The sequence below is a fragment of the Arachis ipaensis genome, chromosome B06, assembly GCF_000816755.2.
Source record: "Arachis ipaensis cultivar K30076 chromosome B06, Araip1.1, whole genome shotgun sequence".
NCBI classification, from domain to species: domain Eukaryota; kingdom Viridiplantae; phylum Streptophyta; class Magnoliopsida; order Fabales; family Fabaceae; genus Arachis; species Arachis ipaensis.
In genome coordinates this window covers 101,861,781-101,882,024 of record NC_029790.2, presented here as the reverse complement: position 1 = coordinate 101,882,024, position 20,244 = coordinate 101,861,781, and the positions used below count along the sequence as shown (strand labels likewise).

Genomic DNA, 20,244 nt, shown 5'->3' with positions numbered 1-20,244 from the left:
TTATTAAATGGACAAGATTGTTAAACCGAAGCTTCGTCCTTTTTGGAATTTTGGCTAGTGTTCAACGCTTAAACTTACTGAATTTCTCTACCTACCTTTATTTTTGTTTTTGTTTATGATTTCTCCATCTACTTAACGGTGGCAGGTTGGTGTTGCACGTGCAAACTTACAAGCTTTGCGCTTATGGGCTGCTCCAAGAATCTTGATTTTCATGGGGCCTTCGTTTTGCATTCTTATGGTCCATCAAAACACTTACAAAAAAGAACATAGTCCATCAATTGTTAACCAAAATCATTTAAACTTGGTCCCTTGCTGAAAAGAGAAATATGAATTGATTTGTAACTTCTTCTCCAATAGGGAACTCTTCTCCTCTCAACAGGAAAGTACTCTAAGAACATTGGTTGACTAAATTCCCATAGGGTCCCCCAGATTCAGCCCGTGCACTAATTTTGCCCCTGAGATTTCAATTGCACTGTTTATGTCCCCCAGATTCCGATTCGAACACCTTAATGGTCCTTCGAAGATTTTCCGGCGTGACTCAGCGACGGCGTTGCTTATGTGGCACAGCCACTGCCACGTTAGACGCCGTAGTGTACATATGACGTGGAATGTGTGATAAAATTTCCTAATGTAGTCCCTGTCCTCATTTTTAAACCCTAAAATTTCGTTGGCCTTCCCATTGAGGTTCTCTCCATCAACGTCTTCTTCTGCATCTCTTCTGTACACCGATAGCTGTCCCCCATGAGAGGAAGTGGGAGCCATGTTGCAGGAAGTTCCAACCGGTCATCGTCGACGGAGAACTGGAGAAGAAGCACGACGTGAAGCAGGCATGGACGGGTTCCGGACTGGTGCGGCTGTGGTTGTCGCCCGGTGCTAAGGTGGTCTGGGACGGAGTCGCATCCTAACAAGCCCTTCTTTGGTTGCCCCAACTATAATGTGAGTAAAGTTTAATAATTTATAGCAGATTGAAAAACATGGTGTGGGTTATTCGTCTGGGCTGATTCTGTGCAAGAGGAGTTGTCTGAAGGAGCTGTTGCAGGAGATGATGATGGTGACAGGAAGATGAACTTTGCATGGCGGATGGGCAAGATGGAGGCAGACATTAGGAATCTAAAATTCATAACTCATGTTCTTGGATTTGGGTTCTTAGTAATTGTTGTTTTTGTAGGATTGGTGCTATTAAAGGGTTGAGAACATGTCAATGTAATGCAGTTCCCAAATTAATGAATGAAACTGTTATGTGGTAACATAACAAGGTTTGTGTAAATCATCTTACTTTGATATAATATAATATCCTGTTGGATGAAGTAAAAGAACTTGTAAATAAGTAACAGCAAGATTGATACAAACCATGGACAGTATTAATTGATCAATACCAAAATATGGCAAACCATTCATAGTTTTAACACATTACAACCATAAGTAATTGAACAAGTAGCATGACATACTTGATTAGTAATCAACAAAATGAACCATTGTTTAGAGTGAGCGCAGTCACTGTATCTTTTAACAAAAAACAAACACTTGACAAGCAAAATGTCCTAATGTCCTAATATGAAAGTTCACTTCTTTTGGGGGTGCTTAAATCCAGGAGTCGGCACAAACTTCAGAAAATTTGTGAATCGTGAAGCAGTGGCAGAACTCGCACCCTTCATTGGGTCCAGTGCTGTAGAAGGGGTTGTTGGAGGTGACCTTCTTCTAGTAGGCAATTTGGCAGGTCTTGTGGCTGGTTCTCCGGTTACTTCAGTGAACTACACAAATTTCAAACCAGAAATAAATACCAAACATTGCCACTCAGTAAACCTTTTTCAGAGTTTTTACTCCATGAATTACAAAGGCTTATTATAGAATTAAAATTGTACCTTTTGAGAGTCTTCTGGTTCAGAACAAATTGGCTGTGACAGATCAATTTCTGATGCTTGACCAATAGGAGCAGAATTGATGGTAATATTAGCATTAGCCGTAGCTGTAGCAGTAGTAGTTGCATTTGGAGTAGCAGTTGCAGTGGCACTGGCAGATGCAGAGGCAGATGCAGTGTCAGTTGTGGTGGCCTGGGCAGTTGTAGTTGCTTGTGCACTAGCATTTTTAGGGTCTTTAGCAGCCTCTGCTGCCTTTGCAGCAGCCGCAGCATCAGCTGCAGCTTGAGCAGCATCAGCTGCTCTTTTCTTTTCACATCCTCTCTTGGTGTGACCCTTTTGCAAGCAGTACTTACATGTGAAAGGCCGAAGCTGTCTTTTCAAGGCTGTTACTGGCTTAGATTTCTTGCTAGAACTTGAGACTTCATCTGAGTCCTTCCTCCTCTTTGTTTGAAGATTCCCTGGCTTCCTCTTGATTGGTGGTGCCAATGGCTTGTTAAACTGACTTTGTTCCCAGAAGGCTTGGCCAGGTATAGGATTGATGTGGTACTTGTATGTTTCCTTGTAAGACTCCATGGTTATCAACTTATGGCAGAAATCCTCTGGGTGTTTGTTGACTCTGGCCAGTGCTGCACAAGCATGAACGCATGGAATCCCTACAAGTCCCATTTACTTCCAGCTTAGGTTAAATCAAAAATTATTTATAACACTAGTGTAAAATTAAATGAGCAAAGGTAAGTGGATGGGAGAGAATAACCTGTTAACATCCAGAACTGGCAGGTACATAATCTTTTCCCCAGGTCTACCACATGGTTTGTTGGACGCCCATGAACCTCAAACTTCTCATATCCAGTATCTCCAGACCATATAGCATGCCAATGTCTGGACTCTTTCCTCACCTTTTCTAACCTACTTTTGATTACGGTGGTAACAGCCCCAGGTGATTGTCCAACTTAACCTTGTTCTTAGCCATAGTCCGCATGACAAACATTCTCACCTCTTCTAGAAGAGTAAGTATAGGCTTTTCCCTTGCTTCTTTGATCTTTGAATTGAAAACCTCACAGGTGTTGTTGCAAATTGAGTCCAATTTCGGGTTGTGCCTGAACTGTGACCTCGTCCATGCCTCCCTTGGCCACTTGTCAAGATACTTCCATGCGTCCTCGTTCAGCCACTTTATCATATCCATGTATTCCTGAAATTCAACAGTTAATAGTTGGGAAAGAAGTCCATGTAAGCTAACTCCAGTTTCAACAAAAGTGGCTTTATGTACCTTAAACTCTTGAAATGTTGTAGCTCTAGCACACTCCCATAACAGTCCCCTAAGCTCCAGGTCCTTCCACTGCTTATTGAAATTTTGCCACAAGTGCCAGACACAGAATTGGTGTCCCACATTAGGCATCACGGCTTTCATAGCAGGCAGTAATCCCTGAAGATATCAAGCATTATGTTACCATAATAGTCCCTAACTTTGAAAATCGATCACCATAATAGTCCCTAACTTTGAATAACGATAACCATAATAGTCCCTAACTTTGCCAATCCTTCACCATAATAGTCCCTAACTTTGATTAAGGTTTCAGTAAGAAATTACCTTTTGCATATCAGAGATGAAGTTCCACCCATGGGTCTTGTAGTCTCCAAGATCCTCATGTAGCAACTCTAGAAACCACTTCCAATTCTCAAAGTTCTCCACTTCCACAACTGCCCAGGCAATGACATAGACATGATGATTAGCATCTTGTCCAACAGCCGATAGAATTTGCCCCCCGAAAACAGTTTTTAGAAAAGCCCCATCAAGTCCAATTAACGGACGACAGCCAGCCTTGAAACCTGACTTGCAGCCACTCAAGCAGACATACATCCTCTCAAATATGACCTCACCACTAGGCTGTGGCTTTGTGCATATCTGAACAGTTGATCCCGGGTTTGTTTTCAATAGTGTTTCACCATAGTCCCTAAGCATAGCATATTGCTCCTTGGCATCCCCATAGACTATATTTCTAGCATCACACAGTGCCCGTGATATAGAGTTCCTATTGAGTGACAAGTCATATTTCGTCTTGAAATATGTTGTAGCCTCACAGTTCTTGAAATTGGGATATTTCCTTAGTTTTTTTACCAACTTACCTGCAACCCAATTTCTATTTGTTGCCCTGTTTTTATCCTCTCGTGGACAAGTGTGGTCATTGAAGAAAGTCTTAACTTGCCAGCAACTGTCTTCGTGGTCCCTTGATGCGTATACAACCCACTTGCAATCCTTCACCTTACATACTGCCCTCACCCTTTTACCATCGTTCTTCCTAAACCTCATCCGTCTCCCTTCTTGTATAGTGAACTCCCTCACTGCCTCCTTGAACTCCCACTTAGTATTGAACTTCATCCCGACTTCTAAATGTAGTTCCCCGAACCTAGCACCCTGTCTAAACACCGGAAATACCTCATCTGAACTTTCTTCTCCAACCAGCTCATCCTCTGAATTAGGTGGTGTTTTCATCTCCAAAGAGTGCCACGAATTGCCACCATCCGATTCTGACCCCGGATCAAAAGCATCATGGTTATCCCCCTTTATACCTCCCCCCACAAATTCAATGTCCACATCTTCATCAGAAACGTCTTCCACAAATCCATCATCATCAACACAGACCTTGGCCTTCCCTTTTTCCTTTCCACTCTCAGCCTGGACCTTCTTCCTTGCATAAAGTAATTTCTCAGGTAGAATACATCCAACCTGTCCACATCCAGATCACCCAAACAATGCCTATTGTCAGGTGTGTATGTCCATTTCCCATCCTTCCCCCTCTCAAAATTTTTCCCATGATGAAACATTATGTCTAACAATTCGGCGTTCATCTGCAACATAACAGAGGAAATGCTTAAAATTCACCACGCATGCAACACATAAACAACAATTAACTTAGATATTACACACCACCAGAGATTAACCCCTGTTCTTTTCACAAGAAACAGAGCATGCATTACTGGTTTGAAGAAGGAAAACACTAAAATCCTAACAGGCAGTGGATTCTAACACAAACTACATGCATCATGTTCAAGTAACTTTAACAATCGGCCATATCAGGAATGAAACATGATCCAAAAAATTCAAAAAAATATAATAAAATTTGTACCTTGAAGCTAGCTTAAACGGTTCTTCAGTCGATGCTTCAATGGTGAACCACGAACCTTCCCCCAAGTTCAGTACAGCAATGTTAAGAAACCAGGCAGCAGTGCCCTTGCCTGTCGCTACTGCTTATGGAGGAGGAGACCAAGCGTTGAGAGAGGTGAGAAAATATGGAGGAGAAGACGTAACGAATACCAAACCCTTTGCCCAAGTTACTACTACTCTCACTGTGATCAAAACGGCGACGTGTGGGCTTTCAATCATTTTGCCCCATGAAACGACGTCGTTCTGACTCTCCAACGTGGCAGTGGCTGTGCCACATAAGCAACGCCGTCGCTGAGTCACGCCGGAAAATCTTCGAAGGACCATTATGGTGCTCGAATTGGAATCTGAGGGACATAAACAGTGCAATTGGAATCTCAGGGACAAAATTGGTGCACGGGCTGAATCTGGAGGACCACTATGGGGATTTAGTCAACATTGGTTCTTCTTCAATAGGGAGTTTTTTTCAACCTGTTTAAATTTTATAACTCGTATTCTCACACTATTTTCTTTCCATCTAATCTACCAAAATCACTATGAAACCTGAAATATACAAAGACTAAAAGATTAGCAACTAACAATATGAATAACATAGAAGAAAAAGTCATCAAACTCAACAAGTTCAGAGAGCTGGGAAACAAAAAGGATTGCTTGAATGTGATGGGAAAGATAATAAGTGATAAAGAGATGAAACAAGCAAAAATGCATTATTGAAAATGTGAAAAAACCCACAAGGAGTTGCAGTTACTAACATTAGGTTAAAGAAGATGTTATTCAGCTTTAAAGATAGGAAAAGAGGACTTCAGATTATTCAAAATGGTCCTTAGAATGTCAGAGGAAATCTGGTCAATCTCACATTATGGATGGAGGGTGAATTAATTTTTAAGGTTGATCATGACTTCATGGAGTTCTGGATTCAAGTTCATGGCATTCCACTTGATCACATGAATAAGGAGACCGAAATTCTTATAGGAGGAATGTTGAAAGTTTTGGCAGAGGCTGAAGACCCAAAAGTGGATGGCGTTCTTAGGAGATCTTTTTTAAGGATTAGAGTTAGCATCAATATTACCAAGACTCTGTCTACAGGTTTCTGGTTAGAAAGAGAGGAGATGCCACCATTATGAGTTTTCTTTAAATATGAAAGGCTGCCAGACAACTACTGCTTTAACTGTGAAATATTGGGACACGAGAAGAAAACATGCAAGAATCCAACAGCCATGACATGCTGGGATCCAACCAAGAAGAAGTACTCACCAGGACTAGGAGTTAGCCAAGTTCGTCCAATTTTAGCCATAGGAGGAGGAGGGTCAAAGCAACATAGATGGAGAGAAGAAGAGGAAGAGCAGGTGCGTGATCAACAAAACCTTGGAAGAGAGAGTAGGGAGGAACAAAGCACTAAAGAAAGCAGAATTAGGGCTAAACAAAATTTGCAGTAGGAAATAAGGGAGAAAAGTGTACGGAAAAACCAAACAAGAAGAGAGAATGTGATGGCTGAAGCAGGAGAGCAGTTGGGAGAAGTACAAGAAATCCATGATTTTCAGGGAGATGAGGATATGCTGCTTGACCTAAAGGCAGCCTATAAATTTAAAAGCCTTATAAGGGAGATAAGAGAAAGGAACAATGAATGGACTTACATCAAACAAGCCCAAAAGGGAGAAAACGGTAAAGATGCACAGCAGGTGAGTATATACAGGCCAAATAAGAATGGTAGGTCCAATATTCTGGCAGATCAATTACAAGTTGGGATTGGAAGGGAGGATAAATACAAGATAGGTGGAAGGCCTAGAAAAAACACACAAAAATTAGAAGATGGAATGAATCTGTACACAATAGAAGAAGGAGAGGTGAACAGCAACAAAAAAGAGGTCTGGAAGGCTGCCCAAGGAGATAAAGCATAGAAGAAAACTACTGGCCAGGAACTAAAAAGGCTCATGACAGCTAAGAGGAAGGAAGATTACGAGATTGTTGAAAGAGAAAGGATAAATGAGCATCAAGGAATGGTGAAGAGAGGAACGGAAGAAAAATTCAAGAAGCTATCCATGGAGGTACAGGGCAGAGAAAATGCATTGGGGGAGCAAAAGAAAGACTCAGATGAGAACGTTTACTATGCAGAATTAGTAACGAAGAAGATGAAGATAAAGAGGTGGGAAGGAAAGAGCCTACTAAATGGGAAGCACAACAAGCAAAGGAGATGGAATTGGAGTTGAACTTGAAAAGAAAAAGAGAAAACAGACAATTGCTAATGCTAACTAATGAGGAATGGAAGGGGGAACAAGAGGACATGGTGCCTAAGAAATTAAAGGACAACAGTTATGCTCTGGATACAGGAGAGTATGACTTAACTCTGTATGCTTCTAGTCAGTATAAGGGAATACTAATGGCTGAGGAGGGGAGTCATAACATGCCCCACCCTCAGCCATGAGTATAATTAGCTGGAATCGTCGGGAAATAGCGACTACCCCGACAATATCCGAGTTGTTTGATCTATGTAAAAAAGTAAAGTCGCTCATAGTATTTCTGATGGAAACTAGGGCTAAATAAGAAAAGATGTTTAGGATAAAAAGAAGGCTCTATTTTGATAATATATTTTGTGTAGAACTCCGGGGCTTGTCCGGTGGGCTATGTTTGTTATGGAAAGCTAATGCTAATATTAATGTTTATGAGTGGTGTGATAACTACATTAAGGCTAGTATTAATATTAATAATGGACTGAGATGGCAGGGTATTTTTGTGTATGGAAATCCGATTTTCCAAAAGAGAAGGAAACTATGGCAGAAGCTAACGGTAAGTAATAAGAATAAGGAAGAACCTCAGGCTTATTTGGGTTACTTCAATGATATCTTAAGTCAAGAGGAAAAGGTGGGCATTCATCCACAACCAAGGATTTATTTAGAAACTTTTAGAATGTTTGTAAATGAGAATAGTTTAATGGATGTTGATCTCAAAGGTAACAAGTTTTCATGGTTCAGTAATCCAAGAAATAACTTTATCACTAGGAAAAAATTAGATAGGGTGTTAGTAAACTAGAAATGGATGCAAATATTCCAGAATGCTATTTTAAAAGCTTCTCCAGCTGTAAGTTCAGATCACTGTGCTTTAATTCTTGAAACACAGCCGTTGATTCGAACAAGAAAGGATTTTAGGTTTGAGACTTTTTGGGTAGAACATGAAGAATGCAAAGAGGTGATCAAGTGGAGTTGGCTTTTGGATGACAGAAATAGAATTTGTTGGAATTAGTTCATGAGAAAGAGAAATAGATGCAAGAGGGAGTTGATAGAGTGGAGTAGAAGGAAGTTTAAGAGAGTAGACAAAGAACTTGAAAGAAAGAAAATAGAGTTGCAACACATTCAGAAATATGATATGTCAGAAAGAGATAAGAGGAGAGAGTATGAACTGAAAAGGAAAATCTCAGAACTATAGAAGCAGGAAGAGAAGTATTGTGGACAAAGATCAAGGCTGAAATGGTAAATACAACTTTTTTCATGCAACAATAATTCAGAGAAGGATTAGGAATAGAATAGAAAAATTAAGAAATGAGTCAGGACAGTGGATACAAGGAGAGAAAAATATGATGAGATTAGTGGAAATATATTTCACCAAGTTGTTTATCTCTACTGGGGTTAGAAATTTGGAGGACTGCATAAGAGAAATACCTAGGAGAGTCAATAGGGAGACGAATGAGGAGCTTATGGCAAGGATCAATGAGGAGGAAATTAAGAAAGCGGCCTTTAGTATGGGTGACTTAAAGGCTCCGGATCCAGATGGATTAAATGGGTTATTTTTTCAGAAACACTGGGATATTTTGAGTAAGGAAGTGTGTGGAATTGTTAAATGTTGTGTTGATTCCCAAAATTAGTCAACCGGAAAGCTTAATCATCTTAGACCCATAAGCTGTTATAATTTTGTGTAAAATATTATAACGAGGGCTTTGGTGGGGAGGTTAAGGAGAGTGCTAGATGTTATCATATCTCCAGTTCAAAGTGCTTTTGTAAAAGGAAGACTCATACAGGATAATATAGTAATAGTACAAGAAGCTTTTCACAAATTAAACAAAAAAAAGTCTTGGAAGCAATGACATAGCCATTAAATTAGACATGAATAAAGCGTATGAAAGACTGGAATGGAATTTTTTGGAAAGGATTCTGGAAGAGTTCGATTTTAGTAATGAGTGGGTGAAGTTGATGATGAGTTGTGTGAAAGTGCTAGTTATAGGTTCAAAATAAATGAAAAGTTGTCCAACAAGATCAATTCCCAAGAGGACTTAGACAGGGAGATCATCTATCACCCTATCTCTTTATTTTGGCTGCTGAGAGCTTTACTATTCTCATGGAAAAGGCAGCAAGGGATAATATAATTTTAGGAATTAGATTAGCTCCCACAGCCCCGGTTATTACTCATTTATTATTTCCTGATGATTGTATTGTTTTTGTCGGGGTGCAAGAAGATGATGTTTATCAACTCATTCAGATAATTAACAAATATACAGAGGCATCATGTCAAAGAATCAACACTAAGAAATTTGGGCTGATTTTTGGAAGTAAAGTATCTATCTAGAGTAGGGTGAACATAGAAGAGATCACTGGCATGGCGACGTGGGAGGATCCCGGAAGATATCTAGGGTTGCTAGCGAGTTGGGCAAGATCAAAGAAAAGAGCATTGGAGTGGATAGAGAATAAGATGCTCAACAAAATACAATGATGGAAGGAAAAATTATTAAATCAAGCTGGAAAAGAGGTATTGATAAAGGCAGTCATACAGGCGATTCCGGTCTATGCCATGAATGTTATCAAATTTTTATCAAAATCTTTCTGCAAAAGAATCAAAGCAGCGATTGCCAAATTTTGGTGGTCGAATAATGGAAAGGAAAGAAGCATTCATTGGAAGAGTTGGGTAAAAATGACAAGGAACAAAAAGAGCAGAGACTTGGTTTTAAAGACCTAGAATGTCAAAACTTAGCATACTTGCCTAAACAAGTTTGGAGGCTACTAAAAGAGGAAGATGTTATATGGATGCGGATTTTAAAGGCCATTTATTATCCTAATTGCAGCCTATGGGAGGCAATAGAAGAAAAAAATACATCTTGGATGTGGAAAAGTATGTTGGAGGGAAGAGACTTCCTCAAAAGGAAGGGCAACTGGAGTGTAGAGAATGGATTGGAGATAGAAATTTAGTAGGATAACGGGGTGGCAAAAAAAGGAAAACCAGAAAGATGTGGAGATTGTAGATTTCGAAAAGTGAGCGATTTGATAAGAGATTGGGAGGGTTGGGAGGCGGATAAAATTCATGATATATTTCCTGGTAACATAGCTGAATTAATACTCAAAACACCAATCAGTTTGATCAATAAAAGGGATCATTTCATTTGGCCATATAAGAGTGATGGACAGTACTCAGTGAGAATGGGTTACCACTTCGCGAAAGGGGAGAAGGATGCCAGGGAGGAGAGAAATCTCAGCAAAGTCTCAACAAGTCAGAATTTGAGGGAGGTTTGGGAAACACTGTAGAAGCTACCGATGCCATAAAAGGAAAAAAAAATATTTTTATAGAAAGCAATGTAAGGAATTCTACCAACAAATGCAAACTTATATCAAAGGAGGATAGCAAAAACACCCACATGCAGCATATGCCAACAAGCAGATGAAACTATCGAACATGCTTTATTGTTGTGTCCGTGGACTAGAACGGTGTGGTTCGGATCTAGTCTACAAATTTTGCCTATGATCTATAATGTGAGTTTTTTTGGGAGATGGATGATGGATACAACAGAAAAGATCAAGAGGGAGACCGGGATGGATCAGTCAATAATTTTGTGTAAATTGGGATGTGTGTGCTGGTGCATATGGAAAGAAAGGAATCAACACATATTTCAGCAATCAAACATGAAACCACAAAAAGTAATAGTCAATTCAGAGTGCCTAACAACAGAATCCTATAATGCAACAGAAGGCGGTTCTAATGATAATAGATTAGGAGTAGGCAAGAGCGGTGTGAGAAAGAGAGTTACCTGGAGGCCTCCGCCCAAAGAGTGGTTGAAGGTGAATACAGATGCGGCTTTCCAAAAGGAAACACGCACGGCAGCTGCAACAGTGGTTGTCAGAGATTGACAAAGAAAAATTATCACTGGGTCAACAACAATATTCAAGATAGTGTCAGCATTAGTAGCAAAAGCTCAAGCATACAGAGAGGCTCTTCAACTAATGAAATGCATAATTGAATCAGATTGCTTACCTCTAGTTCAAGCAATTAAGGCAAAGGTACCAGTGGCAGAAGTAGATGCAGTTATTAGATACATTCTCCAATTGTTGGATGATACTTCGGACATGGGAGCTACTTGGACTCCAAAAGACGGCAACAATTTAGCTCACCAACTGGTAGCGATGGCAGTGGAGAATGGACTACAGAGGCAGGGGACAGTTAATCCGCCGGTTCAAATTTTGAAAACAATCAGAGCAGAAGCAGGGTTCGCATCAATTAAGCAAAGTCATAATATACTGAATCATATCAATATGGGTTTAATTTCAACCAACCAACAAAGACATCAAAGAGAAGAGGATTTATCGGGAAGAGGGAAAGCAGAAACAGGGGATAAAGATGAAACTAGAGTTGAGACATAGGGTCATCCATCAGCAACGCAGGGGAGTACAATTGGGAACAATGAGAAGCCAAAAGAGGAAGGGAGGAGGGGATATGGAGGCGGTCACCGAGAGCTTCAACACACATGCTATGAAGCACCGCAGGAGGAGAGGATCGGAGCCGTCACAACACTCGAGTAGGATCTTCTTCAATGCATCGGCCAATACGGTCCAAGAAGAATACAACCACATGCAAATGGGCGATAGGTCGGATTCAATTCGAGGAATCACAAGGGGCATCCATTGAGAACAAGAAACAAGCTATTCAAATCGGGGGAGTTACGGCAGCTGCGATCGGCGACAATAGCAGACCTATACAGGCTGTTTCATCAAACTCGGGTTTAGGCCATCGGCGAGAGTGGAGGAACTAGGTCTCAGCTCCATGCAATAGTCTTCTTGATTCATGTGAAGAAGCTTCGGTAGCATTGGTTTTTTCAGAGACTAAGAATGTGGAAGAGAAGAATTGAGATCTAGGTGGGTTGGCGGGTTAATTTGGGGGTACAGATGTGGGTCGGGTTCGGTTTTAGTTGTGTGGGCTGGGTAGGCCAAGTCCAAAAAAAAAAAACTTGGTCCGTTGCTAGTTTTGGACTTTTAGTCCATGCTTGATCATTGTGATATTTGAAATTTAGGTTGGTCGAGTTGTCCTGTCCAAAAAAAAATAATGATAGAGTGACCAGCTCATTCATCTATTTAAAATTTTAAACAACTGTTGAAGAGTTTAAATATTATTTTGTGAACGAAAAATATAGTAAAAAAAGAAAACCTAACCGTATCAGTATATATATTAAGTTATGAGAAAAGGACAAATAGGTTCCTAACCTTTTTTTCCGTGGATATTTTTGTCTCTAAGGATTGGAAAATACATTTCTGTCTCTGACCCCTCTAAAACCTGAACAAATTTACCTCTCCGTTGAAGTGAATCCATTGGACCTGACGAAAAAATCTGACGTGGCTCCCGTTGCACTGAGCTGGCCGTTACAGGAGCATACGTGGCATTGACCTTTCTAAATAGGACATATTCGTCCTCCCGCTCCAAAACGACGCCGTTTCACCAAGAGCCTCAATCTTTTAAATTTACCAGCCCTAATCATTCGAATGTATAGAAACGGGGAAGTGGGTGAACGAAGAGGGGGCAGCATTTCGTCCCATGGCATCCGACGAAGTATCATCAAGCTCAAGAAGAAGTGGATGTGAAGGAAGACAAGACCAGTCCGATGTGAGCTCGGGACTTAACGCAAGAGATGAGAAAGATGGCATCTCACCAAAGTGCTTTTGTGGAATATATGCAATCATGTTCATGTCGAAGACAAGTAGCAACCCTAACAGATTATTTCTGGGTGTCCATTTTATAAGGTAAGTATAGCAACTATATGTGTTTGTATTAGGGTTTATCTTCAAATACCAGATTATTTTTGAGTTGTGTGGACTGATGTGTAAATAAGACAACTATATTGCAAATTTTTTTGTGGCTTGATGAGCACATTGCAAGACTTGGGATCATTGATACAAAGTATCTGGGAGAGAAGGATACTGAGGATGTTGTAGAGCATCACGAGAAGAAAGACATGAAAAACAGAATCATATGTTTGGAGAAGAGGATGGTAGCTTTAGAGAGAAAAAAAACCTAATAGGATGGTGTATCTGTGTTGTTTTAATTGTCTTGAGTGTAGCTATTTTAAAGTGTAGTAATTGATCAATGATTGAACAAGATAAATGTGCTAATTTCTTGCAAGACAAATGAAACATGCCGTTTGTATAAATGATTTGAATACCCTATATCAGTGATAGCCTGTATATTGCAATGTATGTATGAAATTAAAGTTGGAAAAACAACAACTAAACAAACATTCATGAACTGACATTAAAGTTTTGAAATTAAACATCAAAGTCTAGAACTGATACAAAGAAAAAGGAAACCAGTTTGCCAGTAATGTATACGACTATATGGCATGTTACCATTATCAAGTTTACTCTGATGAAAAACCAATATCACAAAACAAGTAACAAAAAAGGGCAATTGTATCTGGAATTTGCCATAAACTATTACAACAAGCACACATTTAGCCCAAAACAACATAATGGCACAACTCTTTATTCCTTTGTATTTTTGGATGTTGATGCACTTGGTAATGTTGTTGGTGAAGCATCCTGACTCTGTGATGCATGTTGTGTCAGATGGCAAGTGGAGCTGATGGCTCTTTCTACTTTGGTCTAAACTTTGATTATTTTGGTCGAGTGTTGTCATTGACCACGGATGGAGTTTTTCTTGGAGGTTTAAATGGACGGGTTGATGTGGGGGCTGGTGGCTGATGAGCGGATAATTTATACGCTTTTTGGCATTATTTTTACATAATTTTTAATATATTTTAGTTACTTTTTAGTATATTTTTATAGTTTTTATGAAAAAATTTACATTTCTAGATTTTACTATGAGTTTGTGTATTTTTCTGCAATTTCAGGTATTTTCTGGCTAAAATTGAGGGATCTGAGCAAAAGTCTGATTCAGAGGCTGAGAAAGGACTGCAGATGCTGTTGGATTTTGACCCTCCTGCACTCAAAGTGGATTTTCTGGAGCTACAGAAGTCTAATTGGCACGCTCTCAATTGAGTTAGAAAGTAGACATCTTGGGCTTTCTAACGATGTATAATAGTCCATACTTTGGCCGAGATTTGATGGCCCAAACTGGCGTTCAACGCCAGTCAGAGACCCTTTTCTGGCGTAAAACGCCGGAACTAGCACCAGAACTGGAGTTAAACGCCGGAACTGGCATCCAAGCTGGCATTTAACTCTAGAAAAAGGCCTATGCACGTGTAAAGCTCAATTCTCAGCCCAAGCACACACCAAGTGGGCCCCAGAAGTGGATTTCTCCACTATCTGCACTTAGTTACTTATTTTCTGTAATCTATAGTAACTAGTTTAGTATAAATAGCAATTTTTACTATTGTATTCAAGGCTTATGCCACTTTTCAAATTTTAAGGCTGGCCACACGGCCATGCCAAAACATTTTTCTCTTATGTATTTTCTACGGTGGAGTTTCTACACCTCATAGATTAAGGTGCGGAGCTCTGCTGTTCTTCATGAATTAATGAAAGTATTATTGTTTCTCTTTCAATTCATGCATGTGTCTTCTCCAAGATATACTCTCGTTCTTAATTTAGTTAAGTCAGAATGAAGGGGTGACCCGTGACAATCACTCACTATCTTCATTACTCGCTTAGCCAAGATCTGCATGCCTAACAACCACAAGCGGTCTACATGATGTTCAACGTAGTCATTGGACGATAGCTGGAGTATAATCTCTTAGGCCTCTGGTTCGTGAATTTGACTTGCATCTCCTGACAACAGAGCAGTCGAACTCACAGAGATCAGAACCTTCGTGGTAAAGGCTAGAACAAACGAGCTTCAAACTCACGAATGTTGGGCGCAGTGACAGTGTGTAAAAGGATAGAGAGATCCTATTCCGACACAAGTGAGAACCAACAGATGATTAGTCGTGCGGTAGCTGTGCCTGGTATTTTTCATCCGAGACGAGAGATCCGATAGATGATTAGCTGTACAGAAGCTGTGCCTGGACCATTTTCACTGAGAGGACGGATGGTAGCCATTGACAACAGTGATCCACCAACATACAACTTGCCATGGAAGGGAGCACGCATGATTGGATGAAGACAATAGAAAAGCAGAGGTTCAGAAGCAACAAAGCATCTCCAAACGCTTATCTGATATTCCCATCAATGAATTACATAAGTACCTTTATTTTAATTTACGTTTTATTTATCAATTATCAAAACTCATAACCAATTGAATCCGCCTGACTAAGATTTACAGGATGACCATAGCTTGCTTTAAGCAGGCAATCTCCGTGGGATCGACCCTTACTTGCGTAAGGTTTTATTACTTGGACGACCCAGTGCACTTGCTGGTTAGTTGTACCGGAGTTGTGAAAAGTGTGATCACAATTCCGTGCACCAAGTTTTTGGCGCCGTTGCCGGAGATTGTTCGAGTTGGACAACTGACGGTTCATCTTTTTGCTTAGATTAGGTAACCTTCTTTCTTGTTTCAGCCTTTATTTTCTTTTCAAAAAGTTTTTAAAAATATTTCAAAAAAAAAATTTCGAAAAAAATGTTCTTCGAAATTTTTAAGAATGAATTCCACCTTAGAGCTCAATGATGATATGTTGAAGCTTGGCTGGCTATTAAGCCATGTCTAATCTTTTGGACTAAAGCTTCCACTTATCATTGCAGCTATTAGAGGAGCCTTTGGATTCTCATTTATAATTCTGTGCTAAAGCTTGGCTGACCATTTGGCCATATCTAATTCTTTTGGACCGAAGCTTTATACTAACATTGCATGAATCATATAATTCTTATTAAAAATTTTGAATTTTTTTATTTTCTTTTTTCAAAATAATTTCGAAAAAAATACAAAAAAATTTAATAAAATCATAAAAACCAAAAAATTTTGTGTTTCTTGTTTGAGTCTTGTGTCAAATTTTAAGTTTGGTGTCAATTGTATTTTTTTAATTTTCTTAAAATTTTCGTAAATTCATGCATTATGTCTTTCATGATCTTCAAGTTGTTCTTGATGATTTTCATTGTTTGATCTTTACATTTTCTTGTTTTGTGTCTTTTCTTATTTTTCATATGAATTTTCAAATTGTTAGTGTCCCTAGTACAAAAGTTCTTAAATTTGGTGTCTTGCATGTCTTTCTTTTCTTAAAAAATTTTCAAAAATATGTTCTTGATGTTCATCATGATCTTCAAAGTGTTCTTGGTATTCATCTTGACATTCAAAGTGTTCTTGCATGCATTACTTGTTTTGACCTTAAATTTTTATGTTTTGTTTCATTTTGTTGTTTTTCTCTCTCCTCATTAAAAATTCAAAAGTAAAAAAAAAAATATATTTTCCTTATTCTTCTCATAATTTTCGAAATTTTGAGTTGACGTGGTCAAAAATTTTTAAAATTTAGTTATTTCTTGTTAGTCAAGTCAAAATTTCAATTTAAAAACTTTATCTTTTCAAATCTTTTTCAAAATCAATTCTTTTTCATTTTTCGAATTTCATTCTTAAAATTTTTCAAAATCTTTTTTATTTTTCTTTTAATGTTTTCAAAAATTTTAAAACTAATTTTTCAAAATCTTTTTCTTAATTTTATTTCATATTTTCGAAAATCCTTGCTAACAATTAATGTTTTGATTAAAAAAATTCAAGTTTGTTACTTTCTTGTTAAGAAAAATTCAATCTTTAAATTCTAGAATCATATCTTTTAGTTTCTTGTTAGTCAAGTCATCAACTTTAATTTTAAAAATAAAATCTTTTTAATTTCTTTTTTAATTCTTTTTCAAAATAAATTTCAATCATATCTTTTGAAAATTTTAATTTCAAAATCTTTTTCTAACTTCTTATCTTTTCAAAATTTATTTTCAAATCTCTTTCAACTAACTACTTGACTTGTTTGTTTTAATTTTACAAATTTACTATTTCTTATCTTTTTTCAAAACCACCTAATTACTTTTTCACTTCTCATTTTCGAAAACAACTAACCACTTTTTTAAAATTCTTTTTAATTAACTAATTATTTTAAATTCTAATTTTATTTTATTTCTTTTAATATTTTCGAACACTAACTAAATAATTAAAATAAAACAAAAATATTTTTCTTTTATTTTACTTAAAAAAATTTGAATACTCTCTCTCATCTCTTTCTATTTATTTTATTTATTTACTAACACTTCTCATCTAATAATTCGAACCATCTCCCTCTCTCTGTGTTCGAATTCTTCTTATTCGCTCTCTATCTCATTCTTCTATTCTTCTTTTCCTCTGACACATAAAGGAATCTCTATACTATGACATAGAGAATTCCCATTCTCTCTTTGTTCTCTTCTTTTTCATATGAGCAGGAACAGGGATAAAGACATTCTTGTTGAAACTGATCCTGAACTTGAAAGACTCTGAAAAGGAAGCTAAGAGAAGCTAAAGCACAACACTCCAGAGAGGACCTTACAGCAAATTTTGAAAAAGAGGCAGACATGGCAGCCAAACCTGAGAACAATGGTGGAGATGCAAGGAAGATGCTTGGTGACTTTACTGCACTAACTTCCAACTTCTATGGAAGAAGCATCTCAATTTCTGCAATTGGAGCAAACAACTTTGAGCTTAAGCCTCAATTAGTTTCTCTAATGCAGCAGAATTGCAAGTTTCATGGACTTCCATCGAAAGATCCTCATCAGTTCTTAGCTGAATTCTTGCAAATCTGTGACACTGTTAAGACCAATGGGATTGATCCCGAGGTCTACAGACTTATGCTTTTCCCCTTTGCTGTAAGAGACAGAGCTAGGATATGGTTGGACTCACAACCTAGAGAAAGCCTGAACTCTTGGGAAAAGTTGGTCAATGCTTTCTTGGCCAAATTCTTTCCACCTCAAAATATGAGCAAGCTTTGAGTGGAAGTCCAAACCTTCAGACAAAAGGAAGGTGAATCCCCTATGAAGCTTGGGAAAGATACAAGCAATTGATCAGAAGGTGTCCTTCTGACATGCTTTCAGAATGGAGCATCTTAGGTATATTCTATGATGGTCTGTCTGAATTGTCCAAGATGTCATTGGACCACTCTGCTGGTGGATCTCTTCATCTGAAAAAAACATCTGCAGAAGCCTAGGAACTCATTGAAATGGTTGCAAATAACCAGTTGATGTATACTTCTGAAAGAAATCCTGTGAATAATGGGATGACTCAGAAGAAAGGAGTTCTTGAAATTGATACTCTGAATGCCATATAGGCTCAGAATAAAATATTGACTCAGCAAGTCAATATAATTTCTCAGAATCTGATTGGAATGCAAGCTGCATTCGGCAGTACTAAAGAAGCCTCCTCTGAAGGAGAAGCTTATGACCCTGAGAATCCTGCAATGGAAGAGGTGAATTACATGGGAGAATCTCATGGAAACACCTATAATCCTTCATGGAGAAATCATCCAAATTTCTCATGGAAGGATCAACAGAAGCATCATCAAGGCTTCAATAATAATAATGGTGGGAGAAATAAGTTTGGCAATAGCAAGCCTCTTCCATCATCTTCTCAGCAACAGACAGAGAATTCTAAGTAGAGCCTCTATAACTTAGCAATCATAGTCTCTGATCTACCTAAGACCACTCTCAGTTTCATGACTGAAACAAGGTTCTCCATCAGAAATTTTGAGGCACAAGTGGGTCAGCTGAGTAAAAGAGTTACTGAAATCCCTCATAGTACTCTCCCAAGCAATACAGAAGAGAATCCAAAGAGAGAGTGCAAGGCCATCAATATATCCAAAGTGGCCGAACCTATAGAGGAGGAAGAGGCAGTGATTTCCAGTGAGGAAGACCTCAATGGACGCCCACTGACCACTAAGGAGTTTCCTAATGAGGAACCAAAGGAATCTGAGGCTCATACAGAGACCATAGAGATTCCACTGAACTTACTGCTGCCATTCATGAGCTCTAATGAGTATTCTTCCTTTGAAGAGGATGAAGATATTGTTGAAGAGCAAGTTATTCGGTATCTAGGAGCAATCATGAAGCTGAATGCCAAGTTATTTGGTAATGAGACTTGGGAGGATGAACCTCCATTGCTCATCAATAAACTGAATGCCTTGGTTCAGCAAAAATTACCTCAGCAGAAACCGGATCCCAGAAGGTTCTTAATACCTTGTACCATAGGCACCATGACCTTTGAGAAGGCTCTGTGTGACCTAGGTTCAGGTATAAACCTCATGCCACTCTCTGTAATGGAGAAACTAGGGATCCTTGAGGTACAAGTTGTAAGAATCTCAGTAGAGATGGCAGACAAATCAATGAAACAGGCTTATGGACTTGTAGAGGATGTCTTACTGAAGGTTGAAGGCCTTTACATCCCTGCTGACTTCATAATCCTAGACACTGGAAAGGATGAGGATGACTCCATCATCCTTGGAAGACCCTTCCTAGCCACAGCAAGGGCTGTGATTGATGTGGACAGAGGAGAGTTAGTCCTTCAATTGAATGAGGACTACCTTGTGTTTAAGGCTCAAGGATCTTCTTCTGTAAACATGGAGAAGAAGCATGAAAAGCTTCATCCAATTCTCTCCATACAGAGTCAAGCAGAGCCCCCACATTCAAACTCTAAGTTTGGTGTTGGGAGGTCATCATCATGCTCTGAGTGTCTGTGAAGCTCTATAAGAGCTTACTGTCAAGCTATTGACATTAAAGAAGCGCTTATTGGGAGGCAACCCAATCTTATTTTATTAGTGTTTAGTGTCTATGTCTTAAAGCTATGAATGTTCCATGAATCTTTCACCTTTCTTAAATGAAAAATGTTTTCTGAAAAAGAAAAAGAAGTACATGAATTTCAAATTCTATCTTGAAAATAGTTTAATTATTTTGATGTGGTGGCAATACTTTTTTGTTTTCTGAATGAATGCTTGAACAGTGCATATTTTTTATAGTGAAGTTTATGAATGCTAAAATTGTTGGCTCTTGAAAGAATAATGAAAAAAGAGAAATGTTATTGATGATCTGAAAAATCATAAAATTGATTCTTGAAGCAAGAAAAAGCAGTGAAAAACACAAAGCTTGC

At 38.6% G+C, this 20,244-nt stretch overlaps 2 protein-coding genes across 2 annotated transcripts; both read right to left on the bottom strand.

The window, feature by feature from the left end:
- On the bottom strand, positions 657 to 2,452 carry LOC110263793 (cyclin-dependent kinase 13-like). The gene is made up of 4 exons (XM_021105586.1): positions 1,863 to 2,452; positions 1,606 to 1,751; positions 1,449 to 1,503; positions 657 to 929 (listed from the first exon to the last, which is right to left on the bottom strand). Exons 1-4 carry the CDS (start codon positions 2,430 to 2,432, stop codon positions 657 to 659), a joined length of 1,044 nt encoding a protein of 347 aa, XP_020961245.1. The 5' UTR covers positions 2,433 to 2,452.
- LOC107647143 lies at positions 2,776 to 4,594 on the bottom strand. The gene is made up of 3 exons (XM_021105585.1): positions 4,578 to 4,594; positions 3,448 to 4,546; positions 2,776 to 3,282 (listed from the first exon to the last, which is right to left on the bottom strand). Exons 1-3 carry the CDS (start codon positions 4,592 to 4,594, stop codon positions 2,776 to 2,778), a joined length of 1,623 nt encoding a protein of 540 aa, XP_020961244.1.